This window comes from Nanorana parkeri, unplaced genomic scaffold, assembly GCF_000935625.1.
Source record: "Nanorana parkeri isolate BGI_ZX_2015 unplaced genomic scaffold, ASM93562v1 scaffold5, whole genome shotgun sequence".
Taxonomy (NCBI): Eukaryota; Metazoa; Chordata; class Amphibia; order Anura; family Dicroglossidae; genus Nanorana; species Nanorana parkeri.
In genome coordinates this window covers 3,121,091-3,144,632 of record NW_017306273.1, presented here as the reverse complement: position 1 = coordinate 3,144,632, position 23,542 = coordinate 3,121,091, and the positions used below count along the sequence as shown (strand labels likewise).

Below are 23,542 nucleotides of genomic sequence, written 5' to 3'. Positions count from 1 at the left end.
CTTATAATATATTTGGGAAGTCGCGGAATAAGGGAAAGCTGCACCGAAAATAAGCAAAATGATTGTGGTTCGTACAGATTCCCGCTCGTCTCTATTGCAGGTACGTCTGGATAAAGTGTATCTAAAGCCAGAAATGATTTATTTCGTTTTGGAGAGAGGGAGGGAAGGTTAGAACTTTTGTCAGGTTTTTACTGATGTCCTAGTTGGGGGACATTCACCCTGGTGATTGTCACCGGGACTGAAAGTAAGAGAAATTCCACATTTCCTGACAGGGCTTCTAGCTTTCCACTACTCTACTAAAGATAAACATTATTTTATGTCTGTGTTGCTGTTGGAGATTCTCCCTCACTTCCTGTCTGGTAAAAAACTGTCAACAAGACAGGAAGTGAAGACAAATCTCTCTAACACAGCCCTGGACAGCAGTTTAAACCTGTGAATAAACTCCAATGAAAGCACCAAACAAACAGTCTGAGAGTTTAAAAACCTTTAATATGGTTCACAAACAGCAACAAAGAACAGCCAATGCATTTTTGGAGCTCAAAGACCTCCCCCTTCCTCAGGGCTTAAATATGATGGGCAATCTTAAGGACACAAAGCTTACTTGAGGGGCATGCCATCTTTGTCAAGAGCGACCCCACCAGAGCCAATGGGCCTTATCACAATCTTCAGATAATTTGAATCCTGCACCTCATTTCAACTTGTTCCCCTGATAGGGGTTGTAAACCTTCTCCGATGTATCCAAAACTTAGAAAAAAAACCTTGGCTATTTATAAACTATTCATGGAGCCATTCACCATGCAAAACTGTGAATGTTCGTTGTGTGTGAATGCAATATGGCCACTAGATGGAGCCAATGAGCATAGGAAATAAGTAGGGATGCACCAATACTGGTTTTTCGGTATCGAGTACGAGTCCCGATATTTTTTTTCCGCTACTCTCCGATACCGAGTACTGATTACCGGTGCCTTGTGCCCCGATTGGCAGAATGTTGGGCGGTGGATCATGACCCGTCACCCAGCTTCCTGATTGCCTGTGAAGCCGGTGTTCTAGGGAAAGAACACTGGCTTTACTTGCCAAGGCTGTCTGGCTTCCTGACCAATCAGTCAGTCATGAGTCATGAGGTGCCGTCCGGCTTCCTGATTGGTGAGAAAGCCAGGCTGCCTAGCAACAAGTGAAGCCAGCTTCCTAGCCAATCAGGAAGCCGGGTGGCACGTCATGGGCCGCCTCCCGCTTCCTGATTGGCTCGGAAGCCGGCTTCACTTGTTCCTAGGCAGCCTAGCTTCCTGAGCAATCAGGAAGACGGGCGGCGGGTCATTACATGCCACCCGGCTTCCTGATTGGTTAGGACGTCAGGCTGCCTAGCAACAAGTGAAGCCAGCTACCTAGCCAATCAGGAAGCCGGGAGGCGGGTCATAACCAACCTCCCGACTTTCTGATTGGAAAGGAAGCCAGCTCCATGCTCCCTTCACACTGCCGGTCAGAGGAAGATCTCCTATTGACCGGAAGTTCCATTACCGGAGGTAAGTATCGGAGTATTTGGGTGAGTACTCACCCAAATACTCGGTATCGGCACAGATAACGATACAAGGATAGGTATCAGTGCACCCCTAGAAATCAGTTTTTATTTCCTATATTCCTCAGTTCCATCTAGTGGCCATAATCCGGTATTACATTACATTGGAATGTAATAACAGTTAACTACCATATTACGGCCAATAGATGGTGCTTTCGAAGCATAGGAAATAAATGTTTATTTCCTATACTGCTCAGTTCCATCTAATGGGCATATTCCGGTATTACATTAAATTGGAATGTAATATCAGGAAACTACCACAATATGGCCACTAGATGGAGGTGAGGAGCACAAGAATTAACTTTTTGCAGCACCATAAGACATAAGGCACATTGCCCTGTTCTTGCCTTGGGACTGTGTTTTGGGCAATGCTGCTGGTGTGAATTAGCCCTAAGACAGCCCACACAGACCCACAACCCAAGAAATAAAATCTACGCGGGCTGTTTTAGCAATGCAGTGCACGACAACATCTGGTATGCGCATTGGGGTGCCCTGTATGGAAGGTGCATCTACTGTATGCATGTGATGGGGCACCACTTTATATAAATGGCACTGCAATGCACAGTGCATTAGCACTAACTCAGCAAACAAATATGAAGGCAGCCCAGGTCTCGCAGGCCAGCAGATAATGCTTTCCAGTGTGGTTTTTATTAGTTTGCTGCAATCAATCCTGTGTACACAGCCAAGCAACGTATACAAGTCATGGTTGGTATAATTATAAAAAAAAATATTTCCTCCCCGAAGGTCCTCTGCATTGCAGCTGTCCTGTGCTCACATCTCTGCTTCAGTCTCTTCAGGGCTTACCATACGGCTCATTAAAAGCTGACCTCATCTCAGAGTCGAATATATATCATCACCAGTTTACCTTCATCTGCTCATACACAGGCAGATGGCTGACCGAGAATGAGCGGACTCGACCAGATCGCGGCCAACCTGAAATGCGCTCTGATTTTTCTCTCTGCTGCACGGTCAGCCTTCGTGTACCAAAAAAAGTACAGTCGCAGAACTGTCTGTTCTTCTTACATGGGGCCCTCTAGGTGAGGCACGAGTCTCTCTGCTGGTTTATAATACTAGACAGTAGATAATCAGGGGCGAGCGGAGTGATTGTGGAGCGATTGATTTCGCCATCACTGAGGCGGATACTTTCAATTTCGCTCTTCGAGCTATTTAGGCAACATTTGTTTAAAATAAAATAAATATTGTAAAGCGCTGTGCAAAGTGTTGGTGCTATATAAATCCTGAATGATAATAATAATAATAATAACAATGTATATCTATGCAATTGTAAGGTGTGAACAGAGCACATAAAGAGCAATTGTTCTCTCAGTGTCCTTGCATAGAGCCTGCATTGAGCAAAGCAGATCAGCGCAGCTCAACACACCTGCTATAAAGGGGCTCTTAGTGTTCTTTGTGTTTGTGGTTCTTTTTTTAGTTTATTTGATCTTTATTTGTGTACAGTTCCTTCTTTTAAAATTTTTGTTGTAAAAGAGGTAAAATAACAAGGCCAATGAGGGCCTATTTTTTTTTAGAACAAACTAGCCCTTTGCAGATGCCAGACATGACATGACATGGAGCTCAGAAAATCCTCTAACCAAGAACCCACATAAAAAGGTCAGTCTTTACATTGGGATCTATTGGGTGGCCAGAATATAGAAATAAACTTGTTGTACTCCTTACCGGATGCCCCAATGACAGGGGAGGGTGCTTGTAGTGACTGCGGATGGCACCGCTGGTTACAGGATCAATTGAAGAAATGTCACCAGTACACCAAAAAATCCTTTCAGGATAATTATGTGCTCATTTAATTAGAACCATGTCAAGTAAAAACAAGCGCTTTCGGGGCCACGCAGGGTCCATTCATCAGGCTTAACATTGACCACGTTCATAAGAGGTGGGATACATTAATAGAGGAAGTGCTGGCGCCTCAGCACACAGCACCACCTTCCCGAAATCCTCGGTCTCGAGACGCAACAAGCCCAGATGATCTAAAGGTCACGACATCACCAGGAGTCCATCACCTGTGTGCCATCCATCTCATCACACGTGAGTGCCCATCCCTCATTCCCACCCACCTTCACCTGATCCACTGCCATTCCCTGGTCCATCCACCCCCACAAAGTCTGTGCCAGTCAGCTGCGCTCCTTCCCTCCCTTTCTTTCCGTTCATTAATAGATGTTAGCCTCAGTGTTGTAGATGGCAGTATGTGATGCTAAACTGTAAGCCAGGTCTAAAACACAGTCATAGCCTTCCTAGTCAAGAATAGTCAAGTTACAATATCTCATAACCATGTTAAATAAGGGAGAGGTCAGAAGGTGCATATGTGACATCAGCCTAATTAAATCGACAAAAAGAAAAGCATCAACCAATGCCAACTGGATCACTGGGAAATTAATGAATGAGGGGCTGATGACATGTGTCACACTGGTAAGGGGAATGCGGTTACAATCACAGAGCTGTCACTGTGGATGTCAGCGACCCACTGTGAGAGTGATCCAAAGATCACTAGTCGTTATCCAAAGAGTAATGCATTTGACAATTGCAGGAGTTATAGCTCATTAAGAAAGCAGGATTAGGAGAGCTAGGATAGTATTCAGGCCTCTCGGATTGACAGTGTCCATGTCAATGTTAAAGTGACATTAAACCCTCAGATTTTTTAACATAAAACAATACTGTAATGTGCGCCTTACTGTAATCCATGGTAGTTTCCCTTCTCTTTGCTGCTTTTCCTTTTAAATCTGTATCTGTTCTCATGCTCTGCAGAACTTCTGTTTTGCAGCAGACTGCCTTGTCTCAGGAATGGATACACGGTGTCTGTGTATACGTTTGTATAGGCTTGTAACCTGAGCCAGCACTACAGGAAGAGGCCCTGAGCTGAAAAGGGAAGTTCTCCCCAAGCATGAGAAGATATGAGGATTTAAAAGGAAGAGCAGCAAAGAGAAGGGAAACAACCATGGATTACAGTAAGGCACACATTACAGTATTGGTTTATGTTAAAAAATGTGAGGGTTTAATGTCACTTTAAGCCTGATGAAGGGACCCTGCATGGCTAAATGAAAGCACTTGTTTTTACTTGACATGGTTCTTATTAAATGAACACATGGATATCCTGAAAGGATTTTTGGTGTGCTGGTGGCATTTCTTCAATTGATTCCTGTTGGGTGGCCAGTCTGGGCATGAAGCAGAGAGAATCCTCCAACCAAGCACCCAGATAAACAGATCATTCTTCATATCGGGATCTGTAGGGCAACTAGTCTGGGCTCAGAGGAGAGAGAGTCCTACACTTGATGACCCAGATAAAAAAATCATTCTTCATATCAAGATCTATTGGGTGGCCAGTTTGGGCCAGGGCAGATTGAAACCTCCAACCGAGCACACAGATAAAAAGGGTATTGCTCATATCAGGAGCCATTGGGTGGCCAGTTTGGGCCCAGAGCAGATAAAATCCTCTACATGAGGTTCCACATAAAGAGGTCAATTTTCATATCAGGAGGCATTGGGTGGCCAGTTTGGGCCCGGAGCAGAGAGAATCCTCCACCTGATGACCCAGATAAAGAGGTAATTCTTCATATCAGGTGTCATTAGGTGGTCAGTTTGGGCCCAGAGCAGAGATAAACCTCCACCTGATGACCCAGATAAAGAGGTAATTCTTCATATCAGGAGTCATTGGGTGGCCAGTTTGGGCCCGGAGCAGAGAGAATCCTCCACCTGATGACCCAGATAAAGAGGTCATTCTTCATATCAGGAGTCATTAAGTGACCAGTTTGGGCCCAGAGCAGAGAGAAACTTCCACCTGATGACCCAGATAAAATAGGTCATTCTTCATATCAGGAGTCATTGGGTGACCAGTTTGGGCCCAGAGCAGAGAGAAACCTACACCTGATGACCCAGATAAAATCGGTCATTCTTCATATCAGGAGTCATTGGGTGACCAGTTTGGGCCCAGAGCAGAGAGAAACCTCCACCTGATAACCCAGATAAAATATGTCATTCTTCATATCAGGAGTCATTGGGTGTCCAGTTTGTGCCCAGAGCAGAGAGAAACCTCCAACCCAGTTAATGAGGTCATTCTTCATATCAGGAGCCACTGGGTAGCCAGTCTAGGCCCGAAGAATAGAGAATCCTCCACCCCCGCACCCAGATAAAGAGATAATTCTTCATATCAAGATCTCTTGTTCGTCGGAAACAGAACATCAAGCAGAAGATAAAGTATCTGGGAAAAGGGACATGTCTATTAACAAAATAAATGTACATCGCAACCACAAATAAAAAAAAAATTATAAGTAATTAATCACTTTTGGAAGAAGAGGACAAGAAAGGAGAACTGCTGCAATAAAGAAAGAACCCAACGACTTCATTTAGAAAGTGAAATCAGTGTTCATCTAGAGGACAGATGAGAAAATATTGCCAAGATACGGGGCATTTGTCTTGAAGATATAGAGAGGAAGCGAAGGCAGCTGGCTCCCATTTACACAGCTCAGCGAGAACGTATATAGCAAAGCTACGATCCCAACAAAACATAACCAGGGAACTCTGTCTGGAAGCATGCAACTCCACAGACATTAAAGTGGATCTGGCATCAGATAGCTTTGGTGGGAGACTGGAAGCATACTGAAGAGATGGGAAATAAGTGGAGTAAGTGCAGTAGTGTGGCTGGTGATGTTGGCTATTCTTCCCTGGGGGGCAGTATCCCACTGACACCAATTCATTGAGGAGCTATTCTCTCCCGGGGGGCCCCTAGCCCAATGACACCAATGATTTGAGGGCCTATTCTCCCCTGGGGGCCATGACTTATTACTCCCTTTTTAATACATTTAAAAACCCATTTTGCACTCCCACGCTTTTATTGTATGAGTATAAACTTGTTTTTACTGTTGGGGCATGTAAAAAATTACCGAGCCCTGGTAAGGTTGAGAACCACAGATCTACGGATCACTATGTATAGTCAGGACTAGATTTCCCACAAGGCCAACCAAGGCCCGGCCTTGGGGCAGCAGAGAGTAGAGGGGCAGCAGGGGTGTGGAATTTCTATTTCCAGTTGTCCGGAAAATGCAGTTCTGGACGCTGGGCGGGTAGTTGTTTTCTACATTTAGCCCTGCTTTGGGCACGCAGAGCTAAATGTACAAGCCACCAAGAGTTATGTACAAGTGGGCGGATGGGGGGGGGAGGGGGGGCGCATTGAGGAACCTGGCCTTGGGGCAGCAGTGAGAGTAAACCCAGCTACTACAGTCCTTCCTGAACTGAGATGGCAGCTCAGAGATGACACAATCATGTAAATTCTGGTGCCTGTGACATTCTTGGCTCTGTTTAAAGCTTCTAACCCTTCCTCAATCCAGGATAATAGATACATTTTAAAGTCTAATCCTGAAGGACAGAGAACTCATTGGGTGCACAGATGACATTTACATCTACTGGCCTTTCTACTGATAAAAATACAGTATAAGAATATTACTGCTCAAAAAAGAAGTGAGTCATCCAGAGGACAACAATGAGCTATCTCTATGCTGTTGGGCAGATTTCCTCTCAATTGCTGTCCTGGAGACACAACAGGAAATATGAAAATCGTAGGAAAATCATAGGAACAAGCATCCCCATTGGATGATTTTCTGCCTATTTCTGCTTTGTTCTAAAATTTTGGATTTCCCGTCACTTTCTGTCAAGGTGGCGATGGTCACCAAGACAAATAAAGGGGTTACCTCTCCTTAACAAGTACACAAAGAGCAATACAAAGCTTCCTGTTCAGACTACTTCTCCTATAGTATATACTAAGCTCTGGTGAAGAGAGGCTCAGGAATGTGCTACCTGTTTTTAGTGAATATGTAATATATATTCTTGACTCTGCATGTCTTCTTTTGGTGTTTTCTTCTATCATCTTTAATGCTACATTTGAAATATCTTAAAGTGCGTGTCCTCCTAAATGGAACTCCTCTATATCAGAGGAATCATTTGAAGGAACCCGGCCTTAAATTGGAGTGTCCCTAGTTAAATATATTGTGGTTTTGCAGCTGAACTGTAACCACACTGAGCTTTGCTTACATTTTCTGCATTCTGTAGGTTTCTCCTAAGCTCAACACATTAATTATTATTACTACCTGTTGCTGTTAAGTTGTCTCCAGTTGTTGATGAGCAAGGTAACAATGTATAAGTTATGAATATTTATCTACCTTAGCCAATCACTGAGGGTTTTGGTCCACAGGCAGGGGCTGGGGCAACCATAAAGAGGTGTCTTTATAGGGCCTTGCCTCAGCTGAGGGCCTGTGCTAAAGGTCTAGGAAATCAAAGCAAACTTGTTGGAGGGAACATTCGGAAGTAGCAAGAGTAGGATGGTGGTTGCATTTGAGGAGAAGCCTTCTATCCTGTGTCCTGAAGAGTTTAGGAGAAGCTGCTGCCATTGGAGAGTGCATGGAAATTAAATTCCACTGCTCAGCATTTGAAGGTACTAGGAACTGGCACATAGGGTCAAGGACCTACGATTTTAAAAACAAGGAAGACCATTTGACCTTTAATAACAGAGAGTGACTACTCTCATAGAGTCACTGCAACCTATTTGAGCCAATTACTAGAAGGAGACTGCTATTAAAGGTCTACCAACAACCCTACCTGCTACTAGAAGAACTTTGACATTTTGGTATTTTTATGTATCCTATGTCCCTAACCCTCTCTCTAGAGTTTGTTGAGCAAATAAACCATAAAAAGACTAAATTGACTGGTGCTTAACTTTCTTTGTTACCATAAGACCTTGGCTAGCCTGTCATACCAACTTGAGGGTAATTCTACTCTGCCCAGAAAGGAGGAGTGCTACATATTTAAACTCTGATGACCCACACGTCTACCACTTTACAGCAATAAAAATATGACAGCAATTCTAACCCTTCAAAACTCCACCCAAAGCTATAAAATAGTTTTGACCTGAGGCACAATTCATACTGCCTTACTACCACAGAGCAGCACCTTCAGTGTATTGTGGGGTGGCACAAGGCCTGTTCCCCAGATCAGGGAGCTCCCCAGGCACTCAGAAAACCCTTCTGATTAGTAATACTCATAGGCACCTTGCGGGGAAAGGTAATCTTTCACACACTGCCCCCAACAATTCCAGAGCCTCAAATGTAATCAAAATTCAGTCAACTGCCAGATCTTAAAAAATAAATACAAAGCGGCTCCCAGTCTACTCGTGTCATAGAAGGCTGACCAAAAACTTGTCAGTTACTTTACAAGAACACTGACGGGCTGTGCGATTCATTATGGAGCTCTGTACAAGCTCTGCTCTCTAGCAGACGCTACCTCTCCTGCCACGCTGTGTGTTAATTGTGACTGATAACTTTGTACCGATACAATATAAGCTGTTAAGGCGGATGATTCATTATAGGCAGGAAGAGCGCAGCGCTGCAAGGCAAATGCCGCGGGCCTGTTCTGACGTCAGTTTAAATGGATAGTAACACCGGGAGAGAGTGGAGATCATTTATACTTAAAGAATTCACACAATGCTGATATTTAATTTTGTTGGTAGTTGCTGGAGACTTAGAGAACAACTCTTACTTTTAGATTGTAAGCCCTCAGGGGCAGGGCCCTCCTTACCATCTTGTCTTGAATTGTATTGTGATTGTAATGTCTTCCTTATATTGTAAAGCGCTGCGCAAACTGTTGGTGCTATATAAATCCTGTTTAATAATAATAATAATAACAACTGAATTTTCTGTTTAAATCATCTAAATGCATTCAATGTGCACCAAAAATGATGGGTGTGCAAAGCCTTACAGTTTGTTTTATTGAGAAAGCAGCCACAGACCTGAGTAGAAATGCCTCTTCCCTGCCAACATGTTGCAGGGAAGGACCCTTGCCATAGGCGCGTGAAGCCTATTGCAATAGGGTGGCCACACAAAAGTACTACCCCCCCCAGTATATATAACATATATAAATAATACATACATACACAGACCTGAGGCATTCTGGATTCCCATCTCTTCAACTGTCCCTTACCTATTCCAGCAGGTGTGCACTAATGAAGCAGGGAGTGTGGCAGGTGGTCATGTGACCACCCGCCTGGCTTTCTGATTGGATGGGAAGCCTGGGAAGCTGCAGCCACGCTCCCTCGCAGCTTCCCAGGCACTGAGGACTGCAGCTGTTATGTGAGGAATGTAAGTGGCAAGTGCTGCTGCGCTCTGTATCACTGATCCAGTCACAGAGAGCTCTTTGTGATCTCTTCACTGGCTCAGTGACTAAAAACATGATGCCCGTTATTGCGGTTTAGGTGTTGTGCTCAGGGTGCTTAGGGTGTACCCAGGCACAGGGGTATCACCAAGGGGGTGCGGCCCCCGCACCCGGGTGACACCATTGGAGGGGTGACAACAAAATGACTGACAGTTGTTTTGGTGCTACCCCCTCTGAAAAGTCGGGTACTTGGTCATGGACCAAGAGGCCGACAGTTGCATGAGAGAGGAGGGGACCCGGCAGCATACTTTATCCTGCCAGGTGAACGTCCCCTCCTCTCTCTGCCGGCGTCCATCACCAAGATGGCAGCCAGCAGGTAACATCGCGTGATGTCATCATGCACGTGTGCGATGATGTCTCACGTGCGTTGGGACGTCACACGCATGTTCAAAAACATCATGGCGGGGTGTCACCCAGTACCCACCTTGGGTGACACCCTGCCTCAGGAAGCCCCTGCCCAGGCACACCCAGCGAAGTGGTCTCTCTGTAGAAGTCGAACCTTTACATGATCCATGTTAAGTTAGACCTATAGCTCTGCATTAGAATGGAGAATGTTAATTAGATGTCCGATGGCATTTTCTAAAGCACCACAGGTTTGCGTGTTTAATTAAGTTGAAAAAAGTCCATTAATCAAGTTCAACCGTTAAAATAAGCTGGAAAAAAACGTATATACAAAACCTTTTATCTACAGTTACACACTGTTGAAGGCTAAAAAATCCTATCAAGCATGGTCCAATTAGCTCCAACAGGAAAAAAAAAATCCTTCCTGATCCCCTAAGGCTATCAGGTATTTCCTGGATCAACAATTTCTGGTGTTATTACTTATAAATGTTAATATCCAGTTATATTGTCCATTTAGGAATGTGTCCAGCTTTTATTTAAAACAATTAACTGAGCACAAGGTTTAAGGAGTAAAATGGCATATACAGTATATCCTTGTCAGGAATGAATCATGTGGAATAACTCCAGGTAAGCATGGCCAGGTTTTCTGTAGGGAAGCTGGCCCTAAAACATCAGAGAGAGCTGCGAGCCACAGAGATGATCCAAGCCACTGGTTGGAAACGCTGTCAGGAAGATCGGGCACTTACCGTCCAGGGAGAGCCAGTCATGCTGGGAGGAAGGCAGTGTCGGAAGAGCTCTGGCCTTATACTCAAACACCACAGAATTGGAGATGATCTGGTTGTTGAAGGCAACCTGAAGAGTGACCAGCCCGGTGTCATGTGCTGCAAGACAGGAAGAGATACAGCTTGTCATTTAAAGAGCAACCCAACCCAACCAACATAGAGATTTACAAAGCAATGTATATAGCCTTGTTAGCTGCAGGTAGGTGGGTGATTACAACATTACATTACTTTACAATGTATATAATACTTGACTGCATAGCATATTGGACGGAGACAATCTACAGCCTGCAAATCTGTAGATTCTTTGCATCGGCTCTTCACCAATTCAACTATTAAAGGGGTCTAAAGGATCCCCTACCACTTCACTTCTGCAGCCCGCCATTTAGGCTTCCTACAGTAGGGAGGGATGAAGCTGCTCCATGATATGCAATACCCTGAGTAACCTCCAACAGACCCCTTTCCTAGTTGAATATATTCCATGCAAAATTGCAAATATCCCCCAGGCAAGGCAAATCTCAGCGTCCGAATCACCAGTAGGCCAAAATTGACAAGATTTACTCTTCAGTAACAGACAGAGATGATGTCACAGGTTGAAAATGTGGGAAAAGGTGGAGTCAGACTTTAATCAATCTCTCTCTCGCCAGATGGAGTTGTTTTACGAGGCATTATCCGTGGCGCGGATGGCAGATTCCTTAGTCTCTGGGCCTTATGGCTGGTGCAGCAATATAGCTGCATTCGGGGCACCATATATCTCGGCTGAATGTCGTGATGTGAGATGGTACTTGTGTTGTTTGTTCCATCCTTAGCTACGATGAACACGTAATTACCATCCATAATTTATTCTACTAATGTAAAAATAGCATTTTCATCCTTCTGCCCTGAGATTTACAACCACTATTACCACCACTAAATGTTCCAGTACTTTCTTAAAAAGCAAATGAGTTTATGCAGAAATATTAATACCCATTTTGGATTGCTGCTGATGAGGATTGAGTGGTTTATAAAAAATGAATGTGGACAATATGATTTGGAGATCTGGATTGTGGCCAGGTCACGTTGGATGGATCTATCCAGTTTCTTCAAAAGCATATACACAAAAAACACTTTGGTTATTCCACACCCCCTTCTATGTTCCTTGCTGCTCCCTAATCCCAAATACACTACATGGCCTATAAGGTGTGTGGAGAGCGGCCCACCATACCTATATGAGTTTGTTGCACATCCTATTTCTAAACCATGGTTGCTGATATGAATATTGGCACTTTGTGATTCTAAAGGTTAAAGGAGTTGTAAAGTCCCGGCATATGCTAACAGGAATACACCAAGCCTTCCCTATAGTAATGCTGTTGCCTCAGGCGGCATCTCTTTGGGTCAAGTGGGGGAGCGGCAGACAGAGGGGCATGGCTACTCTGCTGCACAATATTTACCGTGTGCCTGCCAACCCCTTTCAGGCCTGGAGTGTCCCAGGCTGCTAAGAGCTGGGCGGGGAGATTTGTAAGGACCATACACATCTCCCCGCCCAGCTCTTAGCAACCTTTTATGCTCTGGCCGGCATCCCAGGATGGCTGGCACGATGCCAGCCAGAGCCGGGCAGGGAGATGATACAGAGGATCTCCCCCAGCTCCCACATTAGTGTGCACCACCAGCACCCACCCACCTCAGGTGGTCAAATGGCTAGGGACACCCCTGGGGATACATACTATAATTGTTTTTGATAATGCAATCAAAACTTACTTGAAAAAATCCCTTTCATGTAGTGAGCACTGACTTCCAACTGCCCATCACACTCAATCAACTTCCTGGAGTCCCAGTGTGCTTTGCATACCTTTCCCTGCTGCTTGATGTGATACAATCTTGAGTTCTCAAGACTACATATCCCAGAATGCATTGCTTCCAGCAAGCAATGATAATGTTACCATGTTCATACAGTAGGCTCTGAGAGTGGTGACACTGAGTGCATATTCACAGGGCTGATCGAAATTATGTTAGTGCATTAAGGAAATACATCCTATGGGCATCTTGTATATTTATATATATATAGATATATATAGATATACATATCTATATATATCTATATATATATAGATATATATATACACTATATTACCAAAAGTATTGGGACACCCCTCCAAATCATTGGATTCAGGTGTTCAGTGAAATCTCCTTGCTACTAAATATTCTGTGGTCACCTGTTACTGGTATGATAACAAAGTGGAAGCAACTGGGAACAACAGCAACTCAGCCAGGAAGTGGTAGGCCACGTAAAATGACAGAGCGGGGTCAGCGCATGCTAAAGTGCACAGTGCGCAAAAGTCGCCAACTGTCTGCAGAGTCAATAGCTACAGACCTCCAAACTTCGTGTGGCCTTCAGATTGGCACAACAACAGTGCGTAGAGAGCTTCATGAAATGGGTTTCCATGGCCCAGCAGCTGCATTCAAGCCTTACATCACCAAGTGCAATGCGTCGGATGCCGTGGTGTAAAGAGTCCTGACCTCAACCCGATAGAACACCTTTGGGATGAATTAGAGCGGAGACTGTGAGCCCGGCCTTCTCGTCCAACATCAGTACCTGACCTGACAAATGTTCTTCTGGGAGAATGGTCAAACATTCCCATAGACCCACTCCTTGTGGACACCTTCCCAGAGCAGTTGAAGCTGTTAAAGCTGCAAAGGGCGGGCCAACTCAATACTGAGCCCTACGGACTAAGACTGGGATGCCATTAGAGTTCATGTGCGTGTAAAGGCGTCCCAATACTTTTGGTAATATAGTGTGTGTGTGTGGTTGGTTTTTTTTTTTAAATAAAGGAATAAAACTAGAAAGACTCATCTTATATGGACTGTAGTTTGAATTGTTTTTTTTTTTTATCATCTCTGCATGCTTTGGTCACATAATGCAATGCAGCTGCTACAGAATGAAAACAATGCAGATCCGGTGCGCCCCTCTCTCTTTTAGAGTTCATGTGCGTGTAAAGGCGTCCCAATACTTTTGGTAATATAGTGTGTGTGTGTGGTTGGTTTTTTTTTTTAAATAAAGGAATAAAACTAGAAAGACTCATCTTATATGGACTGTATTTTAAATTGTTTTTTTTTTTATCATCTCTGCATGCTTTGGTCACATAATGCAATGCAGCTGCTACAGAATGAAAACAATGCAGATCCGGTGCGCCAACCTCTCTCTTTAAAATGCAATCAAATGCACAGAAATCTTCAGGTACATCTATCATAAATACAAGGTTTAGTTTTCCACTAATGATATTGATATTTAATGAGCTTCTATTAGCAATATGACGGAAAATGTCCCTTCCTGTACGGCTCTGACGGCTAACCTAAAAGCCTAAAACTCCCCAAGTAAGTGGGGACTTCAGACACATTAGCAATTTACGATTGGCAATATGTCAGATTGTGTTTCCTCACATTAGCTCAGGAAAATAAAAGCAAGCAGTTTACTAAACAGAAGTCTTTTCCTCTGCGTTTGGCCTGGAAATGTATTCAAAAGTGATATTTACTGAAACAGCAAAAACGAACAGTAGTTGCGCAGACAACAAGGCATTGTGGGATAGGCTTTGCTGTACTGCATTGTCAGGTAATAAATACACTGGAAACAATGTAAATGCAGAGTGGGCGCATCTTTGCCATCAAATCACTGATTTATAAAGGAAGAAAGCCTACTGTTGGTTCATGGGTGCAGTTTTTTTCCTAACTGATATGCTGAGTAGGTACATTTTTTTTTTTAAGGTGTCTGTCATGTGTGTGACTTTGAGGCCTTGGCCATGAGTTGCACTTTTCAGCCCAGGACTATCTGGGGAAAAATGCTCAGTCAACCCACTTCCTATGAGCCCAGGGTGTCAAGGCTCCGCCTCTCGCCCTTGTCTCTCAGGAGAATACTGCAGAGAGCAGCACTATGCATGTGACCCACTCTCTGCAGCATTCAGGAAAAACAGGGCGAGGAAGCCATGTCAATTTACCAGGCTTAGCCCTGGAAACAAAGGCATGTATATACATGCAGAAGGTGCCCCAGGTGGGAGGAGAACACACACAGAGGTGGTAATCCTTAGCCTAGACTTTAAAGCCCCCTTCAGCACCAATTGGGGAAATTAAGCACAGAATGTAAGCTGGAGGGCCAACTGTCACTTTAAACAAGTTGCTAGGAGTCGTCATAAGGCTTTATCATTACATGCACTTTGTTGAAAGCCTGCTAGCTGCTTGTTTAAAGTCAGCACTCCCATTAGGATCTGTGTTTAAAATCCTTATTCTGGAACTGAAGGTCTCTTTAAAGGTTTTAACACCAATGTTGGGCAGCCGCTCCTTCTTTCCTCATGTATTACAACATCAGGAGTAAGTGGTCCTAAATGCTGTACAGAACAGTGTTCATATGGTGAAGTTAGGGCCCCTTTCTGCAGTATTCTCTTGTGAGTCAAGACTGTATGGTGACACACCCCCATGGGGCGTGTCCATGACAGCCAGGGCTCACTGGACTTGGGATGAATGATGTTGGGAGTCATTAAATTTAGAAGACAAAAACTGGCGTAGGAAGGAGGAAGACATGGAGGACAGGGTTGGAGCATGAAGCATTTTATGGAGGGGGGAGATAGTTACAAAACCCTTCAATACATGCTTTAAAGGCCTGGTTCTCAACTGGTGGGTCGTGACCCAAAAGTGGGTCGTGACCCTGTGTTCAGTGGGTTGCCGCATGCCTTACACTTTTCTAGGTGAGAGGCTCCTCAGCCTCCCCCTAGCCCCACCTAGCGCAGCACTGTCCATTCTTACACCGAGCAGCCATTCAAAATATGCTGCCCAGCACCGAGTGTTGACTTGAGGTGGAGTGGGCTGGGGGTATGGCCGCGAAGGAGCTCCATCCATACATGCATTGCTTATAGCTCCCTTGCATGTCCTGTAGAGGCGCCTGGATTGGAGTGACATCACATTCTGGCTCCCGCACCTCTACAGGCGCACATGTGAGCTGCACAAGCAATGCACATATGGATGGAGCTCCATCACAGCACAGCAGCCCACACTGCCGTGCGTTCCATTGCAGTGCGACTTGGGTCGCGACTTAATGATCGAGGACAAATGTGGGTCCTGAGGTTACACAGGTTGAGAACAACTGCTTTAAAGTGTAACTCCAAGCAAAACTTCTTTTTTATCTCCATCTAGCCCAGCGGTGGGCAACTCCAGCCCTCTAGCTGTGCTTTAACTATACATATCGCGCGGCCCATTTGTTTTCATGCCATTTGTGGACTGTGAGCTATCATTGCATGAAAATAAATGGCCGGATTGAGCCATGACGACTCACCCATTTGTTTACATTTGGACTGGACCTGTCATGTCAGTGGTAGAGGTTGCGTCAGCGGATGGCAGGACTTTTTTGATTTAGACACATTTTTTTTTACAGTAACATATTTAATTCTGTTTGTTACCTCTGAGGTAGTGAACAGAATGACCAACCCGAATGCTGAGCCTAGCATTCGGCTATTCACTCTCTGCTGTTTGTCCCCTTTGAGAATAAGGGTGAACATCAGAGAAGGAACTGTTGAACGTTCACCTCCAGCCAATCCAGATGTTGCATCGACTGAGGCGAACTGATTCTTTCCTTCTGTTTAGCTGAACGTGCTGAGGCTGTTCGGCCGAACCAAAGGAAGGTGAATTGAGCCGAATGCAGCCGATGTGCAGCTCAAAAAAGCCATACAGGGCTGCAGTGAATAGCTGAAGAGGCTTTGGCTCACTTCGGTTCAGTTATTAATTTGGCTGTCTTCGGCAGCTTAGTGCATAACCCCCTTAGTGTTTTTACATGGGGGGATAGTGGACATACTCTCATACACTTTCATTGTAAGTAGGACATTCCTAGATGTTCTAACACTTGTCCACACTTGCCCAAACTGGATTCAGTCGGCCACACTCATTGTCTGAAGGATACGCCGATATTTCAGCACAATTTAGCCTTAAACCAGGCTTGCTAGTGATTATCATTAGGAAATAATCACAAATCAATACACTTAAGTCCTGAAATGCTTTGGATGTAGTTAAAGTTCTTAACAAATAAAGATTTTAAATGAATCACCAAACTAGATGAGCATTTGTTCCAGGTGCTCCTAACCCCGAACCCAAGAATAGATCATCTGATGAACAATTCACCCATTGTGATCAGAGAATCCACATTCCCTTACACTGTACATTCCCCTTAGGTTACACCTACCACATTCCCACTCCATCCAAATCTCCCCCAAAAAATCCCATCTTGGCTATTCACTGTAAGACCTCATTCTAATAATTACGTACCATCCCTTGGACTGGCGATGGTACCCAAAAACAACTGAACATTCTCGCCGAGTGACAATGACAACACAACTTCCACATTACCACCCCCATCCCGGCTAATGTGTAAATGTGTGATGTCTCTTATAAAGTCGGAATTGTAATTTAGGCCTTTGGTACACGATGGCTTGTTCCATTCCTTGGACATCACACTGAAAAATCAATACGCATAATATGAAATTAATTTTGTTTTCCAGTAGCAGGACTGCACAGTAATTTATATCTGAAAGTCTGCGAGCATTTCCTCCTTGTGTTTGCATGCGGTAATGTGGCTCTAATGTCACTTTTACATGGATAATTGCTTCCTCCGAGCTATAACCATAACCTCAAAAAAACAAAAACAAAGACAATGCTGCAGCTGCTCCACCCCAATGGTGATTTATGGGGCAGGCTCTCCATCCCATTAATGGATCGCCTAATGGAGAGAACCGTCCTGGGTGTCCTCCCTGGGAGGCTTCTATGGGTGTGATCGCTCTTCCGTACAATGGCAACACAAGAAATATTGTCATATAAATCAAACATACCCACCGGGGTGATATGGTGTCTAAAAAGAGAACAAATGTTCTTTATTTCCAAAAAAGTAAGTTTAGTATCATCTCACAAAGAGAAAGCAAGATAGATAGACAGACAGATTGATAAATAGATAGATATATATATATATAGAAATGCACTAATGTAGTGACTTGAAGGCCATATGAGGTTTAAAAATCCTCAAAATTGTAGAACATTAAAAAAAAAAAAATAACCAATCCAACCCTATTACCATATCAATTAGGATCTGTATGTGAAAAATGCGGAGATGATTCTGGCGAATAAAGTTACAACAATATCACCTCCAAAACTGCAGACGCAACAATGTAGCCCTCTAAGTTCCCGGTGTAAACAATGTGTGTATCCGTCTGATGATATATGAAGTCACAATTTCTAGGACATTGCTCGCTATATGCTGACAGCGCAGAGCAATTCTGCACCCAGGAAGGATCCTGACAATTTTGTTGGGATCCACCCCGCTACCTGACTTACAGCCGGCTCTGCCTCTCTAGAGTCAGCTGTGCCCATCCCCTCTACCCTGTCTGTTCCTACAGTCAGCACTGGAGGATCAGAGGGGAGGGGATCCCTGCAAGGAGCGATGACTGACAATCACCACTCTCAGGGGGAAGATCAGGAACTGAGCAATCAGCGGTATGTGATCACTTAGTTCTTGATCAGCAGAGCTGACGTGTGACAGCTGCAGTGTCACACGTCGGCTCTAACTATGGAGATGAGTGTATTTCACGCTCCCCATAGTTCTGTAAAGATCTGCTATGATCTGCTATGGGACGCCAGAAAAGACAGAACGAAAGAGAGAGAGAGAGAGAGAAAGAAAGGAAGAGAGAAAGAAAGAAAGGGAAAAGAAAGAAAGAAAGAAGAGAGAGAGAGAGAGAGAAGGAAAGAGAGAAAGAAAGAGAAAGAGACAGAGAGAGAGAAAGAAGGAAGGAAAGAAAGAAAAGAGAGAGAGAGAGAAAGAAAGAGAAAGAAGGAAAGAATGAGAGAGAGAGAGAGAGAGAGAAGGAAAGAAAGTAAAGAGAGAGAGATGGGTCGAGAGATGGGTTCACTTTAACTGCAAAATGTATCTGGTACTTCAGGGGTGAATGTGTGGGTATATGGTGGGCTGTATATGGTGGGCTGTATAGTGAAAGGTTAAAATGTAGCTCTACATAGATGTCAAGGAGACACATAGCAGGCACCAGCACATCCATAAATTGTACACTGTTCATCTACTGCCACCATGTGGCTAAATACAATATTGCACCCTGCACTGTATAAACTGTTGTATACACATATTGGCTCAATGGTAAAGTCATGAAATCCCCCACATATAAAACGCTGGTGTGAATTTTGTTCTGGGCTCATAAAATGATTTATTGCACATTATGGAGCTCAAACAAAAAGAGAAGATCGTTCCCCATTTCAGAGAGGACATGCCATTGCTAATCTCCTGAACATGCTAGCTGACTGGCTGGGTCTGGCTTCAGTTTTTTGAGACACTGACTAGCACGCAGAACTCCTAAAGGTACTGGATCAGAATGACAGCATTTTTAGAGGAGAGATTGGTAATGCATAGCCCCCAGCTGCACCCTATTTGCAGCAACTGTCCCTTCTTTGGAACCAAACCCTCTTTCCTCCATCCCTCATTTTGGTCTAATGTACAGACCTTCATAAGAATAGACTATTTAAAGTTGAGGTTTAATCAGCTCATATTTTGCCTTCACTGGTTTCTTCTTTCTCCTTCTCATCAACCTGCATGATATTTTTAAAAATACTTTTCTGATTACATACATTATTGTGTACAGTAGACACAGTGACATCATCACTGGGTCTGTGTGCTTCTTTATGCAATGCAGGCAGATTATGACTGGATTAGAGGCGCTGGCAGGGTGCTGTACAAAGCTTCCAGAAAAAATCACACCACCCAGCCTCGGTATTTCTCCCAAGAGCCCTCAGTCCTGATGCAAGCAATAGGCTGACTCTTGGGAGGAGTTATACATACATATATCAGAATGCATTGATGAGTGGATGTCAGTCTGGGGACTTGGTATTCCTGGGAAGGCTGGATCTGCATGAGTGACATGGCATGCATAAGCAATGCCCACATATGATACTGAGCTTCAATGATTAAAAGAACAGGAATCCAGTGACTGAAAGGGGCGGGCCAGATATTAACATGCTGAGAAGGAAAGTGCTAGATGATTATGGATGTCTTCTAGTCAGGAAATGAAACATGCTCTATCTGATTGGCATATATAGCTCCTGTATTACTCCTTACGCAGGTCAGGCTTACCTGGGCAGTAGCAGCGCAGGACACCCGGCTGTATTAGAGATGCAGGCACTGAGATCTGGTCAAACAAGCAGCTGTAGTTATTGCTGGCTTCTTGCCATGGCCCCGTAATTAAGACTTTTACTCCGCCCTGAAAAACACAAATTGATCCAGTGTGAATATCCAGCCAATATGCACCAATGTGAATAGTGTACTGCAAAGTGATGATTGGTAAATGTACCAGACATTATCAGAGAGAGGACAAATAGAACAGGGGGTCTAGTTCTAGTTCTTAACCCTTTTACCGCTACAGACCCCCAATGGACTGCCCAATATATTCCCAATTAAAATCAATCATCAATATGCCCACTATGTCCCCAATTAAAATCAACCATAAATATGCCCAATATGTCCCCAATTAAAATCAATCATCAATATGCAATTACAATCAATCATCCATATGCCCAATATGTTCCCAATTAAAATCAATCATAAATATGCCCAATATGTCCCCAATTAAAATCAATCATCAATATGCCCCCAATTAAAATCAATCATCAATATGCCCAATATGTCCCCAATTAAAATCAATCATCCATATGCCCAATATGTCCCCAATTAAAATCAATCATCAATATGGCCAATATGTCCCCAATTAAAATCAATCATAAATATGCCCAATATGTCCCCAATTAAAATCAATCATCAATATGGCCAATATGTCCCCAATTGTCATCAATATGCCCAATATGTCCCCAATTTAAATCAATCATAAATATGCCCAATATGTCCCCAATTAAAATCAATCATCAATATGGCCAATATGTCCCCAATTGTCATCAATATGCCCAATATGGCCCCAATTTAAATCAATCATTAATATGCCCAATATGTCCCCAATTGAAATCAATCATAAATATGCCCAATATGTCCCCAACTGAAATCAATCATCAATATGCCCAACATGTCCCCAATGAAATCATCATCATCACCAGTCCTATTAGGTACCAGTATGACTTTAGTGGTAGTTTTCCTTCACATATGGCTATAGGAACAGGGGAGCCGGAAGAAGGATGTCATACGGATCTGATCATATTTATTGATATAAAAGCAGCAAATCAATAAATACACAATATTACTACAACTATTGAGATTGTGGCTATTGTCTTTGTGCATAGAAAACTTGAAATTGAAGTCGAGCTGCTTCTGAAAATATGACTCACATCTGACACATCACATTCATGAATCCACTTTGATTCATATTCAACAAAGCAGAGAATCCAGTTCCTTTTTTCTTTTCATTATCCTTTAGAGATAACATTCCAACCCACCCTAATTTAGTAATTTAGACCCCCGCCCCCCAAGGTATGTAATCCCCGAAATATAACTTCCTATAGCAGCTCTTTTATATCCTCTAATTTCTATCCTACAGACTGCAAACTTTATTAGCTGTACGTGCCTGCCACCTAGTGGTCATCTGCCTAATTGCAGGCAGAATTATCACACACAGAATTTTATGATAAGCTGGGTCCTGCTTTTCAGTTTTCTTCAAGATTCACACATTAGAAGATGAGGCTTTTTCCCGCTCACACATCTAGTTTCAGCCAGAGATGGACTTATCCAATTTAAATTGCTCCACAGAATGTATTTGTTCCCTTCCAGGGTTCATAGAACTTATCCACGGGTTTCTTCCAATTGTTGGAGGTGCTCGGCGAATAGATGCTGACTTTACACACATAGTATGGTCGTGCCCTCACATGCAGGGATATTGGGGAGAGATATGTGATTTTGTTTTGACACTTACTACTGTAGCCCTTCCCCTAACGGTGGAGACTTGTCACTTGGGCTTGGTCGAACCGCTGATTCCAACCCGTAATGCTAGAATTTTTTTAGCCTCTTGCTGTTTTATGCTAGGAAAGCTATTGTTCTTAAATGGAAGGGCCCAGCCGCTCCTACTTTAGGATTTTGGGAATCATCGATCAATTCTGGCTTGCCCTTTATACAAAGCCACGTATGAATCTAGAGGTTGTGCTCATACATTTTACAAGATCTGGGATGTCTGGCTGTCCTATCACAACGACTCAACTGCCAATATCTTAATTCCTTTTATTATAATTTGTCTTATTTTGTAATCAGCTCCAAGCCTCCGGGTGCCATAGGGACTCATACACCTGTCTATGCTGAGGATATATTTAAATGATAGATACTGTCTCCCATTTCCTTTTTAGAGGCATGTGGGGTATTGTTGGGGATTGGGCGGGCGGGCTGACTTGCTGCTACTTTTTTTGGTTTGTTTTTTATTTATATTTAGGCATTTAAGATGTCTAGGTTCTAATGCCTTCTTGATACTGTAACTTTTTTAGGCCGGGGATATGCCCCTTATGGCCCTGTTCTGTATACCTTATACATTTTAATAAAAAAAAAATTGAAAAAAAAAGAAAATGAGGCCTTTAATATAAAGCAAAATGGCAAGTGGAGAACAATAAGGTTCCTTGTTCCCCAGTGAGTAAAAGAAAAACATGATTCGCTCCCTATAGACTCCACTTTTGTTCCAATTCTCTCCAGAGTTTAATAAATAAACAGTCCTGTTGTTCTTACATAAGGTAATTATTAATACGGCTCTATCCCTTCCTGTTAATTGGGAAAAAATAAACAGCTAGCTCCCCTGGAAGTTCTGCAAAATCCATACACACAGTTATTTTATGGCAAAGCATAATTGTAATGGTTTTGGGTCATTTTTTTTAAGTTTTTACTTTTTTAATTGATATCCTGCCTAAAGCCTAAGATGGAGCTGTACAGAGGACAGAGAGTGGGGGGGGGAGTCAGTGTTTTGACTCATTTACTTGTGTGGGTTCATTTCAGCTTGGGCTACTGAGGTCTGTAGACAACAGTTTTTTTGGGTGGTTCCTCAGCGTCCTCGCATACAATGCAGGTCTATCGATCCCGCATTGTTCTTGAAGACATCAGAGTGCCTGCAACCACTGGAAAAGGAGACTAGGGGGTTAGGTAAGGCCTTCTTTTACTGGTACCTAAGCACTTCACATCAAGGCATGGCAATTCCCATCATGGGAACATCAACCAGGAACAACTACCAGGCTCAAGTGCTGTCATGTTGGGTAAAGGAGAAAGACTTTAGCTTTGTGTAAGATGAACCAGATCGTTCTGGAGCAAACACAGCTTCTTCGTCTTGTTATTGTTGGTGAATGGAGAGGTCAAGGAGTGAGAGGATGGGGGACAAAAGTAAAGCCGAATTCCGGGGCAACTGACCAAACTACCCCTGCAATGTGGCTCCTCTTGCTCTGCAAGGGTTAAATTCGTGTTTATGCCTAGGGTACCAGAGAAGAGGACTTTTACTGCCCTTATCCCTCACTCCTACAGCAGCTAGTGCTTACCTTTACCCTCCGACACTCCCTTGCTGTCCTCACATACAATGCAGGACTGCTGGTTCTGCATTGCACATGATGACATCACAGCTGGAGCGCCGAAGACGAGACACTTCGGGGGATCAGTCGCATGGAAGAAGGGGTCTGC

At 43.6% G+C, this 23,542-nt stretch overlaps 1 protein-coding gene across 2 annotated transcripts in view; it reads right to left on the bottom strand.

Moving 5' to 3' along the window:
- The window catches only part of CAMTA1 (calmodulin binding transcription activator 1), a 1,254,390-nt gene that overhangs the window by 113,520 nt on the left and 1,117,328 nt on the right, over positions 1–23,542 (bottom strand). For both annotated transcript variants that reach the window (XM_018552416.1, XM_018552423.1), the window contains exons 9-10: positions 20,036–20,162; positions 10,867–11,001 (exon numbers count right to left, since the gene is read on the bottom strand). In XM_018552416.1, the coding sequence (XP_018407918.1) occupies positions 10,867–11,001; positions 20,036–20,162 (262 nt within the window). The remainder of the gene's footprint in view (positions 1–10,866; positions 11,002–20,035; positions 20,163–23,542) is intronic.